Source organism: Triticum dicoccoides, chromosome 3B, assembly GCF_002162155.2.
Source record: "Triticum dicoccoides isolate Atlit2015 ecotype Zavitan chromosome 3B, WEW_v2.0, whole genome shotgun sequence".
Classification (NCBI taxonomy): domain Eukaryota; kingdom Viridiplantae; phylum Streptophyta; class Magnoliopsida; order Poales; family Poaceae; genus Triticum; species Triticum dicoccoides.
The window spans coordinates 11,279,707-11,304,849 of NC_041385.1; the positions used below are offsets into that span (position 1 = coordinate 11,279,707).

General features: G+C 45.6%; 2 protein-coding genes and 1 non-coding gene across 14 annotated transcripts; 2 read left to right on the top strand and 1 right to left on the bottom strand.

Moving 5' to 3' along the window:
• The first annotated feature begins 206 nt into the window (after positions 1–206).
• TRNAL-CAA lies at positions 207–290 on the top strand. Its single transcript has one exon. It is a non-coding gene; the product is annotated as a tRNA-Leu (tRNA).
• A 10,350-nt stretch (positions 291–10,640) lies between these two features.
• Positions 10,641–13,020, top strand: LOC119274358. Of its 6 annotated transcripts, XR_005135121.1 has the most exons (6): positions 10,654–10,818; positions 10,908–11,162; positions 11,406–11,714; positions 11,915–12,014; positions 12,183–12,254; positions 12,705–13,020. XR_005135121.1 is itself a non-coding variant. In XM_037555039.1 (5 exons), exons 2-5 carry the CDS (start codon positions 11,151–11,153, stop codon positions 11,995–11,997), a joined length of 294 nt encoding a protein of 97 aa, XP_037410936.1. In that variant the 5' UTR covers positions 10,641–10,818; positions 10,908–11,150; the 3' UTR covers positions 11,998–12,353. The 6 variants fall into 6 exon arrangements, 5 of the variants coding, with proteins under 5 accessions (XP_037410936.1, XP_037410933.1, XP_037410935.1 ...); XM_037555039.1 differs by lacking the exon at positions 12,705–13,020 and having other exon boundaries at positions 10,641–10,818; positions 11,406–11,483; positions 11,594–11,714; positions 11,915–12,353; XM_037555036.1 differs by lacking the exons at positions 10,654–10,818; positions 11,406–11,714 and having other exon boundaries at positions 10,828–11,162; positions 12,169–12,254.
• Positions 13,021–17,061: 4,041 nt separating this feature from the next.
• On the bottom strand, positions 17,062–22,924 carry LOC119274360 (protein DETOXIFICATION 42-like). Of its 7 annotated transcripts, none has more exons than XM_037555045.1 (12): positions 22,381–22,924; positions 21,906–21,977; positions 21,726–21,842; positions 21,633–21,638; positions 21,419–21,514; positions 21,211–21,332; positions 20,646–20,962; positions 20,351–20,389; positions 19,293–19,964; positions 19,123–19,209; positions 18,212–18,354; positions 17,062–17,250 (listed from the first exon to the last, which is right to left on the bottom strand). In XM_037555045.1, exons 1-7 carry the CDS (start codon positions 22,681–22,683, stop codon positions 20,920–20,922), a joined length of 759 nt encoding a protein of 252 aa, XP_037410942.1. In that variant the 5' UTR covers positions 22,684–22,924; the 3' UTR covers positions 17,062–17,250; positions 18,212–18,354; positions 19,123–19,209; positions 19,293–19,964; positions 20,351–20,389; positions 20,646–20,919. The 7 variants fall into 7 exon arrangements, with proteins under 7 accessions (XP_037410942.1, XP_037410939.1, XP_037410941.1 ...); XM_037555042.1 differs by having other exon boundaries at positions 19,293–19,357; positions 19,789–20,389; XM_037555044.1 differs by having other exon boundaries at positions 19,293–19,366; positions 19,789–20,389.
• Between the last annotated feature and the right edge of the window lie 2,219 nt (positions 22,925–25,143).

Here is a 25,143-nt window from a genome sequence, read left to right on the forward strand (position 1 = left end):
TGACACCTCTGCCTGAGAATCCAATGCTTCAGTTAACTTTACAAATATCTTCTTTCCTGTTGACGAGAGAAAAATAATAACATAATTTTCAAGTGATTATGGCCACGGTAGTGATAGAACTTGCTCTGGCTAGGGACAACCCGAAAGCTTCCAAACGAAAAAACGATTTCAGTAAATAACAGTAATACTTCTAAATATACCAGTAAGTCAGGATGGCCGAGTGGTCTAAGGCGCCAGACTCAAGTTCTGGTCCTCTTACGAGGGCGTGGGTTCAAACCCCACTTCTGACATGATTTTTTTTTTGTTTTTGGCTCCATAAAAATATGAAGAAACTAGTGCCTAGCGATTCATTCTATACATTGTTTTTGTAACTATCATTGTAGGACAATGATGCTTCCAAATACTTTCCGGTCGCGGTACTTGATGTCTACTTAAGAAAATGGAACGTTTATATATAAAAGAACTATATATAAGAGAAACTCAACTTCGGGGAAATGAGGGCGACCCGGGCGACTGGGCGGGCATCCGTCCCAGCGTGCGAGACGGCGCCGTCCATCGGGGGGATCGCCGGCGGGCGCTTCTGGGCTCTCGCCGAATCCGACAAAGATGACACGGACGACGATGGGGAGAATTCTCCGACGGAGTCGCCGCCGTCTCCGACGCCCTCCGATCCCATATGTGATTTTTTTTTTCATTCAGGTTATAGCGAGGATGATGTGGCTACGACGATTGATCGGATTCTGCCATCGGATGATCCGGCGTATTGGTCTTCACGCGGGCGAGAAGAATGAGATGATCTGACGCGTAGTTCATCGGAAGACGGCGGCGTCGGCGCTCAGACCGTGGAAAGGACCCATACCTAAGGTGAGTCTTCCGAATCTCACGTTATTCGATTTGATTAGACCGGAGTCCTGGATCACTGTCAAGAACAAGAAGAACGCGAGGCGGCGCGCCGGTATGCCGGCAACGGTGGCGCCCGTGACAGCACAAGAACAAGAAGAACGCGAGGCGGCGCGCCGGTATGCCGGCAACGGCGGCGCCCGTGACAGCAGCGGCGATGACCACGATCTCGGCAATCCCTGCAGCGGAGTTAGATGGGCTCGGCCCAACTACCTGTTTGATACTCAAAAAGGGAGGGCAAGGGAGGGAATGTGTGCGTAGACAGGAATCGAACTAGCGATCTCTCTGTTGCTAGATCCCTCCACTAACCACTACGCCACCTAAACCACTCGCGAAAGCAAACCTCCTTTCATCCTTCTTATAATACATGAAATGCCAACTATGTAATCCATGTTTTTTCCCCTTTCTTTTTTTTGTTTCCTGTTTCCTTTTTTCTTAAATGCGTGAACTGTTTCGAAATAGAGATATTTTTTTCTAATTCGTGAACTTTTTCTTTAAATTGATGAACTTTTTTTAATTTCAATAAATTTTTTTAAAGTTTAATGATATTTTTTTCAATTTCAATGAACCTTTTTTCAATCTTGATTAACTATCTTTTCAAAATGAATGAACTTTTTAACATTTTGATGAACTTATTTTAAAAATCGATGAACTTTTCTAAATCCTATGAACTTTTTTCAATTCGATGAATATTTTTTGTCAAATCCAATGAACTATTTTCAATTCGATGAACTTTTTTTAAATCCGATGAAATTTTTCCAAATCCGATGAACTTTTTGAGAATTGATGAACTTTTCTCAGATCTATTTCTTCCATTCTCTTTTTTCCTTTTTCCTTTTTTCTTCTTTTTTCTCTGTCCTTTTCTTCTTTCTTTTTTCAAATTTGTAATTGTTTCTTCGAATAGATGAACTTGTTTTCAAAATCCATGAACTGGTTTTTTTCTAAACTCGTGAACTTTTTTCAAATTGATGAACCTTTTTTTCAAAATCGATGAACTTATTTTTCAAATTTGATGAACTTTTTCTTTTGTTGAACTTTGTCTCAATATCGATGAACTTTTAATAAAATTTGATGAACTTTTTTCAAAATTGATGATTTTTTTTCCAAAATCGACGAACTTTTTTCAATTTAGATGAACTTTCTTCAAATTTGATGAACTTTTTATTCAAATCGATGAACTACTTTCATTGTTTGATGAACAATTTTTTGAAAATCAATGAACTCTTTTGAATTTGTGAACTTTTTTTTGAATAAATGAACTTTTTCGATTTGGTGAACTATATTTTTAATACGCGAACCTTTTTTGCATGACGAACTTCATTTGTAATATGTGCACATGTTTTCAAATAAACGGAAAATCTAAACACTACAGTATAATCCGAAACTAATAGTGCGTCTACGTTTCTATCTTTAATTGTTTCGCGCTGTACGGAATCACCAGAACTTGGTTGGTCAACGATTGAATCAGCTGCTAGGTGGAGTTGGGCCGGTTCGGAGTGGACCGGGTCCGCGAGATGTTGGGCCGGAGAAAGATGGGTATGAGGCTGCCTCTTCGCCCTAGGGTTCGTACACACGGCACGAGAGGTTTTCCTGCCTGTGGTCTACGTCGGGCTAGGAGGATTTGCCCGCTGCTTGACATGGCCGGCCGCGGGGCGGCGCCGCCGCCAGCCAAGAAGGCCGCGTCAGGTCATGTAGGACGGGGCGGGACAGCTCCGCCACCGGCGGCGGCCGCTGGACGTGGAGTCCCGACGTCGTCTGGCCAGAGGCCGCCGGCGGGCGGGGGCGTTCCTCAGGGCAACCCGGGGCGAGGTGCTGGCCCCTTGGGCGTGCGGCCTACGGGGCAAGTGCCCTTCTAGCCGGCCGCTGGTCGAGGTGGCATGAGGCCCCCGACGCCGGGCGCGGCGCCCCCTGCTCTGCCAGCTGCGGGTCGCGGAGGGCTCCGGCCGGTTGCGCCGGGCGCGACCGATGTGGCTCCGGCTAGCCGCGGTGGAGGGCCTCGGCCTGTTGGGGGCTTGCCGGCGCCCTCGGGCAATCAACCTCGTGCGGCTCCTCCGCCCCATTACATTGCGAGGCCGGCGCAAAACCGGTCCGGTCTGACTCAGACAAACAACAGAGAGCCGAACGATCCGCCCCGAGGCCAGTGGGGGGATGATGGGTATGATGCGTATGGTGACGGACAACACCGAGGATCCTCTTCCACGGGAGGAGGTCGTGGATATGCCTGGCAAAGCGACGGGTCTGCTGAGAGACTGTTTCTCGACCCGGCAGGTGGTTTTGTCGAGGGGGCCTCCGGCCCGGATCACGGTCAGAGAGGAGGCTTTCGTGGCCATCGTGGTGGTCGGGGTGGGGGCCGTGGGAGATTTCGCCGACCGCCCCCGCCCAGGGCAGTTGATCCTGCGGCGTCTACAGTGGAGTCTGACCATACTTCCACTGAGCTTCCTTCCCAGGCGATGGAGGTGGTGAACGCCTTGGCCAGTGTTGAGGTTCCTGAGGCTGGGACGGTGGATGAGGCTACCGACAGGTCTGATGCCGAGAGGGCGTCCAAATATGCACGCAAGAAGGAGAGGATGATTTGTTACCGTTGTGGTGAGAAGGGCCACTTCATTGCTGAGTGTGTGGCCCAGCTGTGTGAGTCGTGCGGCAAGCCTGCACATGACTCAGGGGAGTGCCCGTTGTTGCGTGACCTGCCTCCGATGCTGAATATTTATGGAGTCTATTGTGCTGAGCTCATGTTTTTCGAGTCCCCGGCGGCGAGAGAGGTCCCGGAAGATACCCTGAGCTTGACTACCGGGATTGTGAAAGCAACCCAGAGCGAGGTGACTGAGGCACAGATTGTGAGGAGGCTTCAGGAGCTGGCTCCTGGGGATTTTAGATGGAAATTGGTGCTTATCGAGGACAGGGTTTTCAAGGTTGATTTCCCATCGGTGGATGATTTGCAGAGATTGTTGAGCTTTGACTTGTGTAGAGTCCCCGGTACTAAGTGTATCTTGGAGTTCCACGAGTGGAAGCAGGTTGAGCCTAAGGGAAAGCCGCTTATGCAGGTCTGGTTGCGGTTTATAGCGGCTCCTTCTAAGCCTCTGCAGGATGCTCGAGTGGTGGCCACTATGGGCATCATGGTTGGGAAGACAGAAAAAATGGATATGGCTTTCACACGTGCCCATGGGGTGGCCTGGCTTTTAGTGAGTGTTCTGGATATTGAGTTCGTGCCTGATAAGGTCAACTGGACCTATAGGGGAGAGGTGTTCCCACTAGAGATCGAGTTTGAGGACACTGATTTATCTGCTGATGCGGTTAATGGAAACGATGTAGACATGCACGACAGTGTTGGCAATGCGGGGGCCAAGAGGGCACCGTCAGATGAGCCTACGCGAGAGGGGTCTAACGGTTCTCACCTAGCTACTCAGTCGCCTGGGGATGGGACCGGGGTTGAGCCCGCAGTTTCACCAGCAGTGCCCATGACTATGTTTTGGGTCTTTTGAGCCAGCCTTGACACCTCCCAGACTATGGAGTGACCGGGTAGATTCTGATGATTATCTTGAGCACACGCTCCCTCCGTTGGAGTTCGAGGGGGATGCTGGATTGTTTGCTGGACGGCCGGCAAGGACTTTGGTTGGCGCTACAAAGAGGAGGCCGGAGGGTGCTTCTCTTGTCCTGGCACCTCACGTGGACGCGACTCCGGTGTCGGCGACTGCGAGCGAGATGGGTCGTGGGGGAGGGGGTTCGGGGCAGGTGGCCTCGTCTTCTCCCATCCCCATCCCGATCCCGGTGACATCGGTGACGCCGGCCCCGAGGGGGTTGGCCGGTGCTGGGAGAGGGAGCCCGAGGCAGGCGGCCTCGGCTCCTGCTACTCCGATAGTGGCGGTATCCACCGCGGCAGCAGCTGTGTTGGGGGGGGGTGCTGGGGCAGGTGGCCCTGTCTCCTCCCTCTTCCCCGACGGTCAAGAGGACCGCCTCTCCCTCGCCGATGGCTCATCCGTCTGAGCCGGCGGCTGGCGTGGGAGGAGGGTGCGGGCAAGCGGCCCCCGTCATCCCCTCTTCGCTCCTACCCTTGGTCGGGGTCCCTGGTGTGGGGCACCCGTCTGAGGGGATCGAGAGCCCGCAGACGCCTTCTCTGGTAACCTCGGCAGACCCTTTGAGGGATTCAGTGCCAGGTTTTACTAGGGAGGAGGTTGTCGCGTTTGGCGGGATCCCGGACCCTATCTCCGAGGGGAGACGGATGAGTGCTCGCATCCTCGACATCCCTGAGGTGGATGATATGCAGCAGCGGTGCGCTATGAGGGCGACCAAGCTTCAGGAGGCTGCTTTATCTTCCGGTATGTCCGTCAACTTATCTAATTCCTTATTGCATTTTTCTAATGAGGACATTATAAATAATGCAAACCAATTAGGAGTTTCACTAGGTGCTACGGATAGTGAGATTACCAATTCGGTGAATGATCTATTAGATTTGGAGGCGGAACGTGCCTTAGAGACTATTCGTAATCTTGCAGCAGTTAAACCAATGAATGATGATGAGATTGATGCGTTAGGGGTTAGAGTGCTCGATAATCTGTGTGCGGATCTAGCACCCCCCAATCATGACTCTGAGGAAGATGATGTACCCCTAGAGAATGATGCTAGTAATATTTGTGAACCCGGTTATGAGGACCGGGGGACAGAGCTTAGTAAACCTAAGCGTAAGTGGAAACGGAAGATCTATCCCGATTCCGCAGTTCGTAGGAGTGTTAGGATTCGAACCACTAAAAAATTCCATGATGAATTATGGGAGGAATTTTTTGGAATAGCAGAGGTCTGAAGGACTTGGCTAAAAGAAGATTCCTAGCTGAGGCAGCTTTAGAGCAGAGGTTAGATTTTGTTGCTCTATCGGAGACGGGTAGAGATAACTTTGCGCCCCAGTTTCTCTCTTCTCTTGTGGGTGGTATTGATTTCGATTGGCATTGCCTCCCTCCGCGAGGAAGATCGGGTGGTATCTTACTAGGTGTGAGATGCGATTCGCTTGAAGTCCGAAGTGTAATGATGGGCGACTTCACGGTGAAGTTTCGAGTCAGGTCTAGGATAGATGGTTTTAACTGGGCTTTGGTGGCGGTTTATGGTGCCGCACAGCCCGAGCTTAAAGCGGAGTTTATGGCGGACCTTGTTCGAATCTGTGGGTCAGAACAGCTTCCAATTTTAGTTGGAGGTGATTTCAATATCATCAGGAGGAGAGAGGAGAAGAACAATGATAACTTTGACGGCAGATGGTCGTTTATGTTCAACACCATTATTGAAAGCTTGGATCTGAGAGAGATAGAGCTTTCTGGTAGAAAGTTCACCTGGGCTAATGCTCTGCCAAACCCAACCTATGAAAAACTTGATCGAGTTCTTGCGAGCGTGGAGTGGGAACAAAAGTTCCCTCTGGTTACGGTGCAAGCTCTTTCGAGGGGAATATCTGATCACACCCCATTGTTCGTGGACTCAGGGGAGCCGAACCACGTGGGTAACAAGAACACCTTCTCCTTCGAGATGTCATGGTTTGAACGTGAGGGGTTCTTTGACTTAATTGCCAGGGAATGGGATAGAGGTGTAGGAGGCAAGACTACGATAGAGCGTTGGCAGAATAAGATTAGGCATTTGAGAAGTTTCTTACGAGGTTGGGCTAAGCACCTCAGTGGTGTGTATAAGATTGAAAAGGATAGACTCCTTACTCTTATACAGGCCCTGGACATACAGGCCGAATCCACTATTTTATCGCCAGCTGAGCTTCAGGTTAAAAATGAGGCGGAGAAGAGGTTGAAAGAACTGCTCCGCGAAGAAGAATTGAAGTGGGCTTTGCGTGCTAAAGTCCGCAAAGTGGTCCAAGGGGACGCGAATACTCAGTTCTTCCATTTGATTGCTAATGGCAAGCACAGAAAGAAGCGTATCTTTCAGCTTGAGCAAGGCGAGGGCACTATTTTAGGTCAGGATAACCTAAAAACATATATTACTGACTATTATAAGCAGTTATTTGGACCTCCGGAGGATAACTGTGTGTCCCTCGATGAGTCCAGGACTGAGGATGTACCTCTGCTATCGGCTGCCTATAATGATATTCTGGTTGCCCCATTCTCGGAGAAGGAGGTGTTTGATGCTATTGCACAGATGAAAAACAATAAGGCTCCCGGACCGGATGGATTCCCGGCAGAGTTCTATAAAAAGTGCTGGCACATTATTAAGGGGGATTTACTACCTATGTTCCATGATCTGTTCTCTGGATAGCTTCAATTATTTCACTTGAATTTTGGGACTATCACACTGCTTCCCAAGAAGACGGATGCGGTGAGAATTGAGAAATTCAGGCCGATCTGTCTCCTCAATGTTAGTTTCAAAATTTTCACCAAGGTCGGGACTAACAGACTCACACAGATTGCGTATTCTGTGGTGCAACAGTCCCAAACTGCTTTCATGCCGGACAGAAATATCCTTGAAGGGGTGGTCGTCCTGCATGAAACACTCCATGAAATCCATTCCAAAAAATTAGATGGAGTACTTTTTAAGGTGGATTTCGAGAAAGCGTATGATAAGGTCAAATGGCCATTCCTCCAACAGTCATTGCGTATGAAAGGTTTTGATGAAGCCTGGCGCCGACGGGTTGAATCATTTACGCAAAAAGGTAGTTGGAAATTAAAGTTAATGATGACATAGGTCATTACTTCCAGACACATAAAGGCCTAAGACAAGGAGATCCGATGTCCCCTATCTTGTTTAACATTGTGGTGGATATGTTAGCAATTTTGATAGGAAGGGCTAAGGAAAATAGTCAAGTAGGTGGATTGGTACCTCATCTTATTGATGGAGGTGTATCCATCCTTCAGTACGCTGATGATACAATCATCTTTATGGAGCATGACTTGGCCAAGGCGAGAAATATGAAGCTTGTGTTATGCCTATTTGAACAATTGACCGGGTTAAAGATTAACTTTCATAAGAGTGAGTTGTTCTATTTTGGTAGGGCCAAAGATGAACAGGATGCTTATAGCCAATTGTTTGGGTGTGAGTTGGGAGAGTTACCCTTCTCTTAGTTGGGGATTCCAATCCACCATCGTAGGCTGACAAACAGAGAATGGAAGTGCATCGAGGACCGATTTGAGAAGAAAATGAGTTGCTGGAAGGGTAAGCTCATGTCATACGGAGGCCGATTAATCCTGATTAATTCGGTGCTCACGAGTATGCCAATGTTTCTCCTATCGTTCTTTGAGGTCCCAGTTGGTGTTAGGAAGAGACTGGACTTCTATCGATCGCGTTTCTTTTGGCAGGGTGATGAGCTTAAAAAAAAATATCGGCTTGCTAAATGGGATATCATCTGTAGACCGAAAGACCAAGGGTGTCTAGGTATTGAGAATCTAGAAGTTAAGAATAAATGCCTTCTTAGCAAGTGGCTATGGAAGCTCTCATCGGAGAATGATGCTATGTGGGCTCAAATCCTTCGCAGCAAGTACCTCCAGACAAAAACTTTGTCCCAGGTTACAGTCAGGCCGACCGATTCGCCCTTCTGGAAAGGCCTGATGAAAGTCAAACAGGCCTTGTTTAATAGGACGAAGTTTGTTTTTGGAAACGACATGAGTACACGTTTCTGGGAGGATACTCGGCTCGGCGAGACACCCTTGGCCATCCAATACCCGTCTTTGTACCGCATTGTTCAACGACGTGCGGTGTTCGTCGCATCGGTCTTTCAATCTACCCCCCTTAATATTCAGTTCCAACGAACGCTAGCGGGCAATCGTTGGGAAGAATGGCTCCGTCTAGTTAGGAGACTGATGGAAGTCCAACTTTCACAACAACCCGATGAATTACGCTGGAAATTGACTAAGTCTGGAGTATTCACGGTTAAATCAATGTATAGTGATGTTATTAATTCGAACTCCATTCCTACGTCCAAGCATGTTTGGGATGTCAAAGTTCTTTTGAAAATAAAAGTGTTTATGTGGTTTGTCCATAAACAAGTTATTTTAACTAAGGACAACTTGATAAAGCGTAATTGGACAGGACCTACTAAGTGTAGTTTCTGCGATCGGGATGAGATTATCAAACACCTCTTTTTTGATTGCCCGTTGGCCAAGGTACTTTGGCAGACGGTCCACATTGCTTTTAATATCAATCCACTGAATTTTGTTAATGCGTTATTTGGGACATGGCTTAATGGGATTGAGCCTGACTTAGCGAGACATATTCGGGTTGGAGTTTATGCTTTGCTGTGGACTATCTGGACTTGCAGAAATGATTTGGTTTTTAACAGAATATCATGTATACATTTTTTGCAGGTCATATTCCGAACTACGGCACTGATCCGTTCGTGGACGCTACTCACCCAGACGGAGGCCAGAGAGCATTTGATTACTGGGTCTTTCCGCTGGGAGATGGTAGCTCGGGATATCTTCAACCGGTTTGGATGGCGGTCATGTAATAGGATAGGCATTTAGTATCCCTATCTAGTTTTTGCCGGACGGTTGTGGCGTCTTTTCTTGGCTAGTTGGTGTTTCTAGCCCTTTTTGGCTCTGTGTGAGCTTTTTGTGCTTTTTTTTATTACTTTTGAAGACCTTTGAAACCATGTTGGCACTATTTTATATGGTTAATAAGATGGTTGTATGCATCTTTCTGATGCAGAGGCCGGGGAATCTTCCCTTTTCCAAAAAGAAAATATAAGAGAAACTCTGTTCATGGAAGGTCAACAGAGTTTTTATTTATTTTCATGTTGTGAATCTGCGTGAGTTACAATTGGTACATCGTTTTTGTAACTGTCATAGTAGGGACAGTGATGCTTTCAAATACTTTCCGGTCGCGGTACTTGATGTCTACATAAGAAAATGGAACGATTATGTATAAGAGAAACTCTGTTCATGGAAGGTCAACAGAGTTTTTATTTATTTTCATGTCGTGAATCTGCGTGTGTTACAATTGGTACATCGTTGATGTAAGTTATATGAACCCCCACCCTGGTTCATATTGAAACCCTAATCTAAGGAAGAAGTTGACTGGCGCCAATCTCAAAAGACTAATAGGTACCGGAGAGGAGATTAGCTTGGCCCATAGACATGGGATGCTACCACTAGTTTAACACGATATATTGAAATAACTAACAAGATAAAATAAGGCAACTCTGCTCGAGCTCAGCTACTCCTGAAATCGCTAGCGTTGGCTCATGTATGGGGATTCGCAAAAAACGGTCTGTCGCGTCTGCACCGAGACAGCGAAAAAAGGGATACGCCGCTTATACGGGAGCGAACAGTGCAGCCGTGCGGGCCCAAAACGTATGGGTGGACTATAGCTGGCCAACGGGCCGGCCCGGCCCGGCACGGCACGGCCCATCCTAATCGTGCCTGGCATGGCCCGGCCCGCCTAGGCACGATTATTATACGGGCCCTGCCGTGCCAGCCCGCGTGCTGCAGCCTGCAGCCCAGGCACGGCCCGTATGCTAATCGGGCCAGCCCACCGGCATGCCAGGTCCACTAATCTACCTCCTATTTTACGCACTGGGCGTTTTTTAGCCTATTTTTACCTGTTGGCCCATATTAGGATACATAAAAAAAATATAAAAAAGTTAATCGGGCCGTGCCGTGCCGGCCCGCGTGCTCGCCCTTCAGGCACAGGCACGGCCCATGGCGTGCCGCGTGCCGGGCCTGACCCGTTTAACACGTGCCGTGCCGTGCCAGCCGTGCTACCGGGCCGGCCCAACTATCCCGGCCCGTTTGGCCAGCTATAGGGTGGACCAACGTCCGTGTACCAGGCCGTCTACCTTTTGGGCTGAGCCGTGAAACAATTACGTCGGAGCGAACCTGAGCCGTTCTGGAAGCCTGCCGCCGGCACGGACGGCTGCCCTTCCCCAAGGCTGCGGGAGGCTGCGGTTCCTCCGGCGGCCGGCGATGCAAGATGCTGGGCTTAAATCCTTCTGGATGCGGTCGACCAGTAAGTCAACCCTGCCCGCTTTGGAGATCTACCCTTGCATGTGCCCCCGTGACAGAGCCGTCGGTGCCCGCCATGGCCGTGGGTTGCAGGTTTCCGGTGCGAGCGGAGTTCGCGGACAGCCTGGAACATCCAGATCCGGTGCCTCTTGCGGTGCTCCCGCGACGTGATGTCACCCCTGCTACGCCGGCGGATTCGAATGCTGGCTCCGGGTGCAGGCAGCACGTTGGTTGCGCTAGCCCTGGGAGGACGCAGGGTGAAAATCGGTGTCGACGGCCGGGCTCTCCGACGAGGTCTGCGCAGTCCACCCACAGGGTAAATCCAGAGGCGCCGGGATGGACCAAAAGGTACAACCTGAATCCTGTCCTGTCTAACTGTTACTATCTTTCTAGCAAATGGTGCGATTTTCTTGTGCTATGCTTGCTGAGATGTTAGTGGTATGTGTGATTTGCCGAACAGAAAAGATGAAATTGCTAGTTCATGTGATGTATGGTTGAGATCAGTAGGAAAAGTTATCCGCAGCAGCACTCGTTTGGGTCTGTTTCCTATCGATGGTTAGTTACATATTTTGTTCTTGTTTGTAAATTCAGGTTACATCTTGGGAGTGCGCCACCGGACAGAACGCCGTGTCCATATCGGATGAGTGCTTTAGAGCAGTCAATTCGCAAGTATGCCCCTGCTCCCCGCTCGTCGCAGTCCTGGCATCCCGCTTGTCCTCACATGCGTCGTCTTTCTGTCTCCGCCGGTGCCACCACTACTCGCTGCTCGTTGCTGCCAGTCGAGCAAGATGTCCGGTGCTGCGGTGGACAAGCACAAGACGCCAACGGAGGAAGAGAATAGGAATCCGGCGTGGGAGGATGAGGAGGACAAGGATCAGGCGAGAAAGGAGGTGGTTATAGGTCTGATACTTAGCATGATTTATTTTCAGTATTCTCTGTAGTTTATAAGCAGCAAATGCCACCAGGGAATGCTCCATGTTGTAAGAAAATTGTGAATTCTGAACCTAGTCAAGTGCTTCTACTGCAAGGTACTATATAGGTACCTGATATTTGGAAACTGTCAAATCCCTTTACCCGCTCACACAATATCCCTGAAACAGCAACTGTTACAATGAAGAAAAAGCCATCACTGGTTTGTCACAGCAGAAGGTGGGTGCAGGAGATGATGATGATGCGCTGCTAATATTGGACTTGCCAGCGGTAAGCTCATTTTCATACTCAAGAAACATGCTTGTGGCCCTAACAAGTAACACTACCTGACATTTTCTTACTCTTATGCACATGGACAGTATGTATAATGCCACCTGAAGCATTTTGGTACTGCATGTCAGTATGTGTAATGATTTATTTTTAGTATTCTCATTTCAGCAAAGGGTCATTTTTGTGGCAGCCCAGAGATAGGAAAACTGTGTCTAGTCAAGACCTACTTAGCAACAAAGAGTAAGTGGCATCTCCAGAGAATTGAAGTTAATAGATACTGAAGTCCCCATGCTACCTGCTTGTTTTAGTGAAAGGACCAAACCGAATATCCTTCATTTTTAGTACTAGTACATGCCACTCTTAATTTTTATATAACCATTAATCTCAATTGCTGAAGATTATTACTCCCTCTGTTCACTTTTGTAAGTCGTTTTAGGCAGCTGAAATTAAACTGTTTTAAGTGCTGTCCTAAATGTCTAGGACGTCTTATAGAAGTGAACGGAGGGAGTAGTATCAATCTATACAATAGCTTATTTTCATCAGTGCTCGCTAGCTGCATGTCCCAGTTCAGTACACGTGCATGTCCGCATGTTTGCTAGCTGCATGTATGTTATTGGAACAAATGATCGGCATGAAAAAGCTTGATATAAGCTACAAAGTAAATTCCTGAAACTTTGTTCTAATATTCAGGACAGTTCTTCAGAGCAGCTGCCATTGACTTGGAAAAGTTCAGCACTAAAATTTGATGTTCAGGAGAATCAAATTCATCATAAATAAGGGGCTGCCATTGACTTGTCGTTCATCGCAAAGTTCAGGAGAATCTGAATGTATGTTCAGAACTATGAAATCTGGTGTTCAAGCACATGTTCAGGATGTGAAATCTGAAACCTGAATCTGATGTTTAAGCTAGCAGTGATGTATGCTCACTGAAATTATGTTAGTTTTAAAACTGCTCGTTGCTGCATTTGATAAACTGAATCTAACACTGTATCAAATGGACCGAAGATTTGCTCGTTGCTGCAAGTCTTAATGTAGTTTTAACATTGTTCAGGACTGAAATCTGAATGTGAAACTGATACAAAGCTAGCATTGATGTATGTTCAAGCTAGTTTGCACATGGACAATGAAATCGTATGTAGCTAGTTTGCAAACTAGCGTGCTGACTGCTAGTCAAACCATGCGGACGCGGACACTGTTAACTGCGGGATTAGGAGGGGCGTTGAGGACGGCAGTGGGGTGTGAGGACGAGATTGTGTGTGTGTGTGTGCGCGCGCGCGCACGCGCGTGTTTTGAGAAACAGGGGATGAGATTGTGTAGGTTTCGTTGTGGGGAACGAGTGAACATATACTCCTCATGAACTAGCTGGCGACCTCGGGACGGCTCAGCCTCATACAGAAAAATGACTGGGCCGTGTCCACTACCGCTGTTCCGCGTACGGGTTGACGTTTGCCGTCGTAATAAATGCGCCAGCGCACGCGCTGTGATCGGAAACAATACTACCTGAATACAAACTGGAATACATTACAGGGTGCTGATCCACATGCGAATGAGTGGGGGAGATTTCAGGATCATCTGAGCCTGAGCTCAGAATTGGATATCCCAACTCAAGGAACGACAGATGTAGTTAATTACTTTAGGGCACGTAGTAGCAATGCTTTGCATCGAGTTGAGAGCTCTGTTTCGTCCTAGACATCTCAAAAGAGGTCACTCTCCATACCACCACTATTGATGCCAGGGGCGGCGCCAGCGCCCAGCGACCCTGGGCACTTGCCCGGGCTCGATGCGTTGGCGATGTTGTACGACGTCCTGTTTTAACTTGGCAAATCCGCCAGTACGTCGTGGTTTACCGGGCAAAATTGTTTTGGGCTTCTCTCAGTAGTGGGCTTCGTGAGAACTAGCGATGGACCTTGGCCTAGAAAGCCCCAAGCGAGGAACGCCTGTTCATCTTTGTCCCAGGACGACTTATAACAGATAATATCATATGCGCATATGAATGTTTGCACTTTATGAAGAGAAGTAAGGCCAAATCAAATAGTTATTGTGCGTTAAAACTGGACATGATGAAGGCTTATGATAAAGTGGAGTGGGCTTATCTTCAGGCAATTATGGCCAAGTTGGGTTTTGATCAAAGATGGGTGGATGTTATCATGAGGATGATCAGCTCCGTATCCTTTTCAGTCCTGTTTAATGGAGAGAAGCTGGAATCGTTTAAACCAACATGTGGTATTCGACAGGGAGATCTGATTTCCCCATACTTGTTTCTGATAGCGGCAGAGGGCCTTTCGTGCCTTTTAAAACTCAGTTCTCAATCGTCAGTGCTCAGTGGGATCAAGGTGGCGCCGACAGCCCCGGCTGTGAACCACCTTCTCTTTGCTGACGATAGCCTGCTTCTATTCAGGGCAAGTGCAGAGGGGGCTACAGCGGTATCAAACCTATAGGATATTTACTGCAATGCTTCTGGTCAACGAGTAAATCAAGACAAATCATCAATCTTCTTTAGTAGAGGGTGTCCGCAACAGATGAGGCAACAAATCAAAAACATTCTTCATGTGCATAATGAGTCCCTGAGTGACAGATACTTGGGTATGCCTACGGATGTGGGGGAGTCCAAGATGGGCACGTTTAAATATCTTAAGGATCGAGTTTGGGAGAAAGTTAAGGGGTGGATGGAGAAACTATTATCTTCGGCTGGCAAAGAGGTCTTGATTAAAGCAGTTGCCCAAGCTTTGCCTGTTTTTTCCATGGCGTGTTTCAGATTACCCCGGGGTCTTTGTGAGAACATCACGTCCATAATCCGTCAGTTCTGGTGGGGGAGCAAGGCAGGGAAACGCAAGCCCAATTGGGTCGCATGGGATATTATGGTGAGACCAAAATACCTTGGGGGGCTTGGGTTCCGGGATATGGAAATTTTTAATCTTGCCTTACTAGCAAGACAGGCCTGGAGGTTGCTGAGCGAACCAACATCATTAAGTGCACGTATCTTAAAGGCTGCATACTACCCAGATGGATCGATTCTGGAGGCCGAATTGGGAAGCCGGCCCTCACAGATTTGGCGCGCAGTTTTGGATGGACGAGATGTCATGCGGCAGGGCATAATAAGGAGAATTGGCAATGGCACTTCAACAGAGATATGGAGACATAATTGGCTCCCTCGCAAAGGCATGCTCCGGCCGATTACCTCTCTGGTGTTAAACCCTCCTCAGATGGTTTCTGAGCTAATCAATACAGCAACAGCATCGTGGAATGAGGATGTTATCCGCCAGGTGTTCTTACCAATAGATGCTGAGGTAATTCTTTCCATCCCGCTATGCACAAGATCTGTTGATGACTTTTGGGCATGGAGTGCGAAGACGTGGGGGGCGTTTTCAGTCAAGTCGGCGTATAGAATGGTTTTGCATACAAAGATCATGAGAGAAAACTGGTTAGATGAGGTGGAGGGCTCGTAAACAGAGGAGCAACAGGCAAATGAATGGACGAAACTCTGGAAGATTGAGGTTCCATCCAAAATCAAGATGTTCTTATGGCGTTTTGCGAGATGCTCCACACCCATGGCGGAACTTCTTCAGCGCCGAAATATGGCTACATCTGGTGCATGCAAATTATGTGGGGGTACAAACTCTTGGAGACACGCACTATTAAACTGTTCTATGGCCAGAAGTGTATGGGCCTTGGCGGACGAGGATATGTTGGAAAAAATGATCCAGTGCAAGAGTGACAACGCTAAAGATTGGCTTTTCAAGATGATGGAGTCGCTGTCATACGAACAGCTAATTCAAATGGCAATCACTCTTTGGGCAGTGTGGGGGGCAAGGAGAAAAGCGGTATACGAAGACATCTTCCAAAGTCCCATGTCGACTCACCTGTTTATCCAGTCTTATTAGACCGACCTTCAAATCACTAAGAAACCAAACCTGCATCACATTCAATCGAGACAGCCCCGACTGAAACAGTGGATTCAGCCATCAGAGAACACAATGAAGCTCAACGTCGATGCGGCGGTGGCATCACAGAGGGGAATAGGAGCAGTGGGCGCAGTTTGCAGAGACAGGGAAGGCATTTTCCAGGGGGCATCGGTGATTGTCTTCAGGGGTATAATCAACCCTACCACGCTGGAGGCGCTAGCGGTGAGAGAAGCGCTGGCACTCGCGGAAGATTGGAATATATCTGCTTTACAGGTGGCCTCGGACTGTTCGGTGGTAATAGATGACATCAAGAGAAATAATGAAGCAGAATATGGAGCAATCGTGCAAGAGATTAGAGAGTATGCTAAGTCTTTTGTTTCATGTAATTTTGTTCATGAGTTTAGGAGCTCGAACTTCGAAGCTCACAATCTAGCAAGATATGCTTTGGGGCGGGGGCTCGGACGCCATGTTTGGTTAGGCTACCCCGAAGACCTCTCTTTCGTCCCTGTAACCATGGTGACGTCTTAATAAAGTTTCGCTGATTGTCTAAAAAAATATTATTTGATAGGTAGATTGCTCGAACTCCCAACCTTTTCGGCTGTTCACCCCACTAGATGACCCGTTGCGCCAATGGCGCAAAGGCCGAGTGCAAGCCAAGTATTTGTAGAGTGTGTATTAAAATATGTAAAAACAAAATGAAAGCATATATTTCTTTCATCATGGCTGTTTCAAAAGCATACCACAAAGTAATCTAAGCAGCAAATAACCGACAGTTAAATGCACAGGACAAATAACTGACAGTTAAATGCATAGGACGGTCTTAGGGATTACATAACATCCAAAAGAATGATAAACATAGAAGTCTTGGTAGGCATCTATACTAATGCTAAGTTATATAAGGGGCTCTTGCAACGTGCTTATATTGAGTAGACGATCAGACACAATCCCTTGAAAGTGCATTTGAAGGCGAAAGCATATGCTTGTCCTTTGTCTTGTGTGACGGCATAAAAAGCAAGAGCGAGCCAAATATTAAAATCATGCATATGAGATTGATTTAAACCAACATAATAAATACTTGCATAACATTACATGATAGCTTAATAGAAAATATTCATATCACGCAAAAAGGGAGAGCAAGCCGAGCATTCAAACCATGCATATTAGACTGATTTAGAACCAAGTTAATGGATACTTATATTCCATTACATGATAGCTTAAAATAAAATATTCAAATTATAAAGTAAGTTATATTTGCAGAGATGCATTGTGTATATAGTGCTTGTCCATTAACCGTTGCCCGGGTCTTCTACCTGCCCGTTGCCCGGGTCTTCTACCTGCCGCGAGGAGGAAGGAAAGAATGAAGCCAAAAAATGATGAAATGATTTGTGATAATAACAACAAATGATTAGAACAAAAGGCCAAGGCAAAACATCACCTTATCGTCAACTTAAGCATTGATTATACAACAAGCAACTCCTAGCCATGTTAAATAAAGCTAAACATGGATATTGCAAAGAAAGGTATGACATGGTAACCAGCACGGACAACAACAGGATAGTATAATCCTTCAAAATAAGTAAAATATAGGGTCAACAAGCAGATGCTTGCTTTGTTGGTCAACGTCCTGATGAAACTACAGATCAAACTCGTAATACCCCTTGTTGCCGGACATTATTGAAACGGCGAAGAAACCTTGGAAAAGAACCAAACGGAGGAAAATCGGTATTCATGAATTTCCAAAATGTGTAGAGTGCATGAATTGTATGAGATGTCATGCAGAAACTTGAAAATGAAGCTACTAAAATTGTCAATAAAATTTCCTTGGAGCCTTACAATGCAGCTCTAGCACTTGTAACGTTGAGAAAGATCTTTTGCTAATAATGTCAACAACAATTTTGTTCTCCACACAAATGTAAGATAGATACAGTTCTTCAAGAACAGAAGATGTCAATACATCTATGTATCCAATAATGCAAATCATTCAAGAAGTTAGACCTTACTGAGTGACTGGTACACATCGGAAATAGATACACATATCTCATTCCTATTTTACAACAGAGAAAATAAAACAACCAACCAAAGTGACATATCAGTCTTCGTATGGTGGTTGGAAGCTATACTTTAAATTTCTGATGAGTGAGAACCTATCAGCGCAAAAAGAAATTTAAGATTATCATTGCTATAAATGTAGATGAGATGAAGCTCAACATTTAGTATGATTTTCTTATTTCTTTTTAGAAATTTAACAAGGAAAGCCATAGAAATTGGAAAACACTTCAAACCACACTTTTTTACCTGTGAGCTTGTCAATTAAGTTTGTGCCGCTGTCTCTTCCTGATCTCACCTCGGCCACTTGCCTCATCAGTGAGCCGTGCCATCTCACAGTGTCAAACACATCCATTAATGGCAGAGGATATATATATCCTCCAACATTGCAACTGGAAAGAAAACGTAAATGAATTAAATAAACATGTAAAGACAGAGAAAATTGTACCGAAAAAGAACCAGGTCCATACGCTCGGAGATGGTTCAACAAAGCAGTATTATGGCAAGGATCAAAGATAAAGCTTCATGTGACACTATGGTTATGCATCATTGAAACGAAAAAGGGACGTTTAAGATTGCTAACCTAAACACATTTTTTGTTGAGGGGGACAACACCACTACCAGATTTAGCTTTATACTTACAGGTTAGTTAGCCATCCACAAAAGTATTATCAAGGTTCAGTTGCAAGCTCGGAGTGGGAAGCACCACAAGATTAAATAAAAGCCACACCTTCAGATTCCTTTTGTTCGTAGAACTAATAAATTGATAACACCTCATAGTCAAAGATGTAGCAACAAAATAGGATATGTGGATAGTGCAAACAAGATGCACAACTGCTGCATAGGGCTCTTGTCTTTTTTTGGCATCACAAACCAGTAGGCATGAAGATTGAAAATTAGCATATCGTTTGTAGAACCTATAAACAATATAGTACCGCTAGCCTTTTCTTTAGAAAACTCCACTATTATTTTAGTACAATATCAAATATGTTATTTCTCTCATATGGAACAAATGCTACAAAAGAAAATTTCAGTCCATGAATGTACCTCACCTAAAATAAATCAATTTTTACACATAACATGAAGTATATCCTATGGAGATAGATGATCATAACTTACATTCCAATCACCTTATTTCAGAACAGGAAATATTCGCTTACCTCATCTATGTACCCGAGGTAGTTTTGTACCAGTGATAATGTGTTGCCCATCGGCTAAAGTGGTACTCTTTTGTGCATATTTAGGTGCTGACCAAAGATGGTTTAGAAAGAGAAATCAGTTGGAGAAAAGAAAGTAATAAACAACATTCTTTTTCTTCGTGTAGATTTACCTTCTTTGTTGATTTCCCTATGATATCCGGTCAATGAAATCATTTCTTTCTTTGCGGCCTTTCATCTATTAGCACTAATAGGGACAATGTCAGATTCCAAACTTGTATCCACCTCCTTTTCAGACTGCAAATAGAGCAGGAAACAAAAGACCTAGTGGACCCTGAGAGCATAAGGTTGTTTCTACTGGATGATTAAATTATTAACTTGCATGCATAGATGAGTAACAAAAACAACCAATCAATCTGCATGCATTGGCAAGCAACCGAATAAAAATAATAGAGGTATAAGGTACTCCCTCCGTTCGGAATTACTTGTCGTAGAAATGAATGTATCTAGATGTATTTTAGTTCTAGATACATCCATTTCTGAGACAAGTAATTCCGAACGGAGGGAGTAGCAAACAAAAGACCTACCAGACACTAAAACTACATGTTAAATTTATTAGATAGCTAATTAACTTGCATGCATAAGTGGACAATAAAACAGCTAATGAACCTGAAAAGGAACATGCCCTGCAGCACAAGACAACTCCTCCCTTAGCCAATTCGTAGATGACATCTCACTGGTCGCTACTTGTTTGCGCATTCAGAACTCTCCTTTCCCTCCACGACAGAAAACCTTCTTCTTCTCCTCCTCCTTTATCCCCTTCTTGTTATATGTACATTTATTACCTGTGTACCTAGCTTTCCTTTATACATTAGCAAGGAACAACTATTACCTACTGCATGTTTTTTCTCAAAGCCCTAACCCGAGAAGCAGACTATAGAGAATCAATAAGAAATTAAGAAAATTGGCATACTCTACAAACATGGATATCAACGAATGGTATATGAGCACTCAATCAGCCAGGAAGCCAACCACCAGCACAAACATAAGTAAAGAAAAATGTATATATATATTTTCTAATGAGACCCGAAGGGAAAATCCATAAAAAGCACTGTAGGCATAATAGGCTAGCCCCAAAATACATAGATAGGCAATGTGGATGCACCAACACAGGAGTTCATGGACTATATCCAAAGAAGTAATAACCCAATACAATTAAAGTATATCTAACATTGTTGTTGATGCAGCGTCGAGCGGACCAGCAAAAAACCTACACAGCCAAGGAAACATGGAACACAAAATGTTTTAGCTCACATGTGTTTCATTGGACAGGAGAAGAGCAAGAAAGATCCTACCACGTCTTGCAACAATATAAGCAAACAAAGCTAAATAGATGTGTCAGTTTGCTGATATGTAGCACACATGAATGAAACAGTTTCCTGTATGGCAAGCTTGACACTAAGCTAATTGCTCCATGATTAATCGATCAGAGAAAAATAATTATAAGTGTATTCCGTTGTCGCTACCTTAGCAAGCAGAAGCCTGGCTGTCATCCCACTCGATCTTGACAGATGTAGGCTAGTGCGCTCGACTTGGCGCTGCGTGTGCTACTGCCTCACGCCGCAAGGCATCTCGTCAGGGTCATTCTCCTTCTCCATATCTGCCTGCTTGCTCCCTGCCTGCTCCACCAAGCGCCGCAAGGCATCTCGTCAGGGTAATTCTGCTTCTCCATATCTGCCTGCTTGCTCCCTGCCGGCTCCACCAAGCGGTCATTCTCCTTCTCCATATCTGCCGGCTTGCTCAACTGCGAAGGAAAGCCCATGTCCTGCTAGGAGTCCCAATCCTGGAAAAAATAAATCAAGGTTACCTAAACTTTGACCACTATAGAAAATATAGCCACACCAGGTATACAAAAGGAAAAATGAGCAATGAGGCATAACCAATTACAGCTTCGTTTGATATTTGCATATTTCATCCCAAGAAGCCCATTTTAATAAGCCATTAGTGAATAAGGGTATTTGTTGTTTGGTTTCCGTCGTAAATATAAAAATTCACAAAATATAATAAAATGAGAGTGCTTCCTCATTCTACCTCCATAATCCTGCAAACATGCGTATGCACATGTAGATGGACAAGGCTATCCAGATTCCAACAAAACCACTATAACTGGCGAGGGTGACAATGCAAGCGATGCTGACAACAGCCACAAGTATCTGAGGATACATAATTCAATGGAATGCGTCAGAAGAGAAAGCTGGAAAGCTAGAGCACAAATAAGCTGGAAAATTAGCGGACTTGCCAATGAATAAGAAGCATATGCAAAATCTGATGCTCCATAATTGACACCGTCGAAAACAAAACCTAAAGCGTTGATTGATTGAGTGAGAGCAACAAACTGTACATAGGAAACATAACTCTGTTTAGTTCAAGAGATTGCCTTGAGGTAATCAAACATAAGAAAAGATTGTCATACTCTCAAGTACTAATTTTTTTAGGGGTATACCCGCAAGTACCATGAGCTGCAAGAAAATCATGAGAACGTAACTATTAACATTTCAAGATTCAGAGTTGCAGTACTCTTATGATTCAGCACACTGTAACTGTACCGGCGTCGTCACGTAGATATGATTCAGTACACCCTGGGCTTCTGTAAATAATCTAGAACCTGTACGGAGGCCAACTCCAAGAAGTAGGCCCAGGAGAAGCCCCAAGATCAATCCGAGCTGCAAATGAACAGTTCTTCACTAAGGTGACAAAAAAAGATTTATAGAAAAAAGGAACCATACCTGCAGTACGCGGTAAGCTGTGGCCTTGGCCTTCGAATGGTCCTTACGAGCAAATGCACTTGCAAGTATAGCCTGTGAAAAATATTGTTCACACACTAATAGTACATAATATGCGTGAAACACATTGCTGGAAGCATATCCTTCTAAGTTATTAACAAACTTTCATGATTTTATGGTCAACGACAGAGCACCCAGAAACACAAATATTTGAAGGTGTGATTGCATCTTACAGGTAATTGATGAGAGTCTCATCATGAAATAGGTTGTGTGGCGCAAAAATGAAAAAAGAAAGGGGCGGCAGATCTAAAAACTAAATCAACCACAATGAATAGATCGATCTAACTGGCAGCAAATGAACTGATCTTCTTTTGAATCAATTTCAATACAATCAAACAAAGGCAATGATAAGAGGAGACAGAGAGACTCATTTGAGAGCAACGAGGAGGTAGCAGCAGGGGAGGAGAGAAAAACAAACTGAGGCGGGTGGAGGTAAGCGGCGGCGCAGTCCCCCCGTTGCTTCTTGGTGGTGACGGCTCACGGATTGGGGAGGAGAAGAGCACCTGCTCCACGGTGGCTCCCAGGCGACGCAGCGCTGACACCAGCCCGCGCTCTGGCTCGCCTCCTTGTCGCGCACGTCGATGCACGTCGATGCGCCGTCGCCGCTGGTCTCCTCCGCGCCACCTCCTCTTCCTACGTCGATGCGCCGTCGCCGCTGGTCTCCCCCGCGCCACCTCCTCTTCCTATTTTCTTCCAGCGGCGGCGCAGTCCCCTCCCCCATGTGGCTTCATGGTGGTGAGGGCTAACGGATTGGGGAGGAGAAGATGAGGCAACGGATTGGGAAGGAGGAGGAGAAGAGGAGGCGGCAGATTGGGGAGGAGGAGAGGAGGCGGCGGATTCGGGAGGAGGAGAAGAGGAGGCGGCAGATTGGGGAGGACGAGAGGAGGCGGGGATTGGGGATGAGAGGAGGCTCTCGGTAGGCTAGCGTGCGCGCGAACTGTTTACAGAAGAATAAAAGGAGACGTGGCCACGGCCGCTAGATAGCCGGAATGCTTCATCCTTTATATGTTCAATGACTGCCTAGCCCGAAGACCGACCGGCGACTGGTAGCGGCGCTAGGCTGGGCGGCTGGGCGTGTTGCTGCCAACGGGGAAGTTAGCGACTGGATCCTGGCAGGAATGGCATGCAACCTCCACTAATCCTCTCCCTTGTGATTAGGTAAATTTGTAAACTGATTTGGCCATCCGAGTAATAGAATTTTTTTTGGGCAAAAATCCGAGTAATAGACTTGGGACTTAAATTTGAAGTTTGTACGTGGGGAAGCCTAGTCTATGATTTAGAGATTTTGTTCTTAATAGCTGATTGTTAAGTTTAAATTTTGGAGAAGCTGATGTTTTTGGTTAATAATAGAACAAGCGCTCACAACCCGTTTTATCTATTCCCACATCGATTTACCAGTCCTAGAAATTCGTTATGGATAGAAGGTCCGACATGAGAAAAGAATAAGGGGTACTAGAAAAAGGAAATTTTGGACTTTCTGCCCACGAAGAAATAGTAGTCGGCCTTTGCGAGGTATGTTGAAACCGAATCTTCATGCTGCATTAATCATGATACCAATGCATGTGCAACCGGAGTTGTTATAAGAGATGATAAAGGGTAAAGAATCTATTTTAAACAATTGCACAAACCAAACTCACTGCCTGAAGGATGGAGGAAACATAAGTGTTTTATCGATCTGTTTGGGACTGCTCCGCTTCACCAAAATCATTTTTGCTCCACTAAATTCACTTTGGAGCAGTTTCATTCAGAAGTTGTAGCACTACCAAAGAGAATGTTTGGCTTTCATCTAGCTCCAGCTTCAAGAATGAGAAATTTGGTGGAAAGGATCTATTTGATTGGTCGAGGGGGGAGAAACGAAGGGGTATCCACTTACTGGTGGCAGTGGTGGGTAATTTCCACCCACCTTCAGCTTCTAGAGTTTATTGGAGCACCCCCTGAAGAGCTTCATAAAAAACTGGGAGTTGTGCCCCAGATTCTAGTTTTTTTGTGGAGCAGCATATTGTGGAGCTACCCCGTTTGGCTTGTGTTTTCTGGAGCGGAGCTGAATTTTAAGGAGCAGAGCAGTCCCAAACATGCTCAAGATATCCCACAAGTCCTTCCCTTTTCATGAGGACATTCGAGCATCGCATTATGTCGAGAGCAGCTAGCACAACGTATCTATCTGAGTGCCCCATGAAAAGATTTTCAGTCCTGAATCGGCAATCAAAATGTGAATGATATGCAACCGGAAACAGAAGTACGGTCACACCAGTTCACTTCAAAATTACAATTGTATTTTCACTCTATATTAGTGCAGATTTGTGGTTCGGAAGTTTAAGGCTATTTTACATGTTCTCTATCTGAACATCCGATTGTGATTTCCAAGTTAGACAGTTAGGCTAAAGTTTGCTCAGGCTAAACAAAATTTCTAGCTCCACCACTGATTGATGCCTTACATTCTTGTGTATTGGATCCTAAATGTACTTCTCTAATCCTATCACTGATTTGTTCATTCCAACGTCACATATTTGATAATCTAAGAATGGCTTAGGTGGTAGTGTTATGAGGTATGGCGTACGTGAGCCCACGAGGGTTTGACACTCCGTGGTTGCAGCTTTTTGGTTTCTTATTAGCTAGTGGGATGCATAGCAGTTTGGACGATCCTACCACGACCAATCCTGAGTACTGCCTTTACAAATAAAATGAACCACTTCCACAGACAAATATATTTAAAAGGAAACCGGTGTCTTTGGTAGTTTCATCTTATCTATGTTCAAGCATTTTGATTTGTCACAACACAAGTTCGATTTCTCTGTGTTTTATCACGATCATCCATGCCTACCTAATTAGTTACTGTTGAGTATCATTGTTATTATGCAAACATAGGATAGCATAGGATTTATTCCACCTTGCCTTGTACTCCAAGACGACCGTGTACTCCTATATATATGCCCACGAGGCTCAAGTAGTACAATGAACTATTCCATCGTCTCCATCTATCCCTTCTAACATGGTATCGCCCTGAACCTCTTGGTTGTAAGTTTATGCACCTAACTAGTTCACCCATCAGACCGATCTGATGGAAGAGACTAGGCAGCACATTATACGTCAACACTCCCTCTCACGTGTGGCTCCCTCAGGCCTAAACGTGGACCGAAAGTGGGCTGCAATATAATTGCGCCAGCCGGGTCTTGAACTCAAG

Coding starts and splice junctions, on each gene's coding strand:
- LOC119274358 (XM_037555035.1), top strand. CDS start 10,891: ATGGCCGTGGGTTGCAGGTTTCCGGTGCGAGCGGAGTTCGCGGACAGC. Junction 11,163..11,405: donor GCGCCGGGATGGACCAAAAG/GTACAACCTGAA, acceptor TTGTAAATTCAG/GTTACATCTTGGGAGTGCGC.
- LOC119274360 (XM_037555046.1), bottom strand. CDS start 22,683: ATGGGGGAGGGGACTGCGCCGCCGCTGGAAGAAAATAGGAAGAGGAGG. Junction 21,333..21,418: donor CATATGCTTCTTATTCATTG/GCAAGTCCGCTA, acceptor ATGTATCCTCAG/ATACTTGTGGCTGTTGTCAG. Junction 20,963..21,210: donor ATGTTTGCAGGATTATGGAG/GTAGAATGAGGA, acceptor TATTTTTTCCAG/GATTGGGACTCCTAGCAGGA.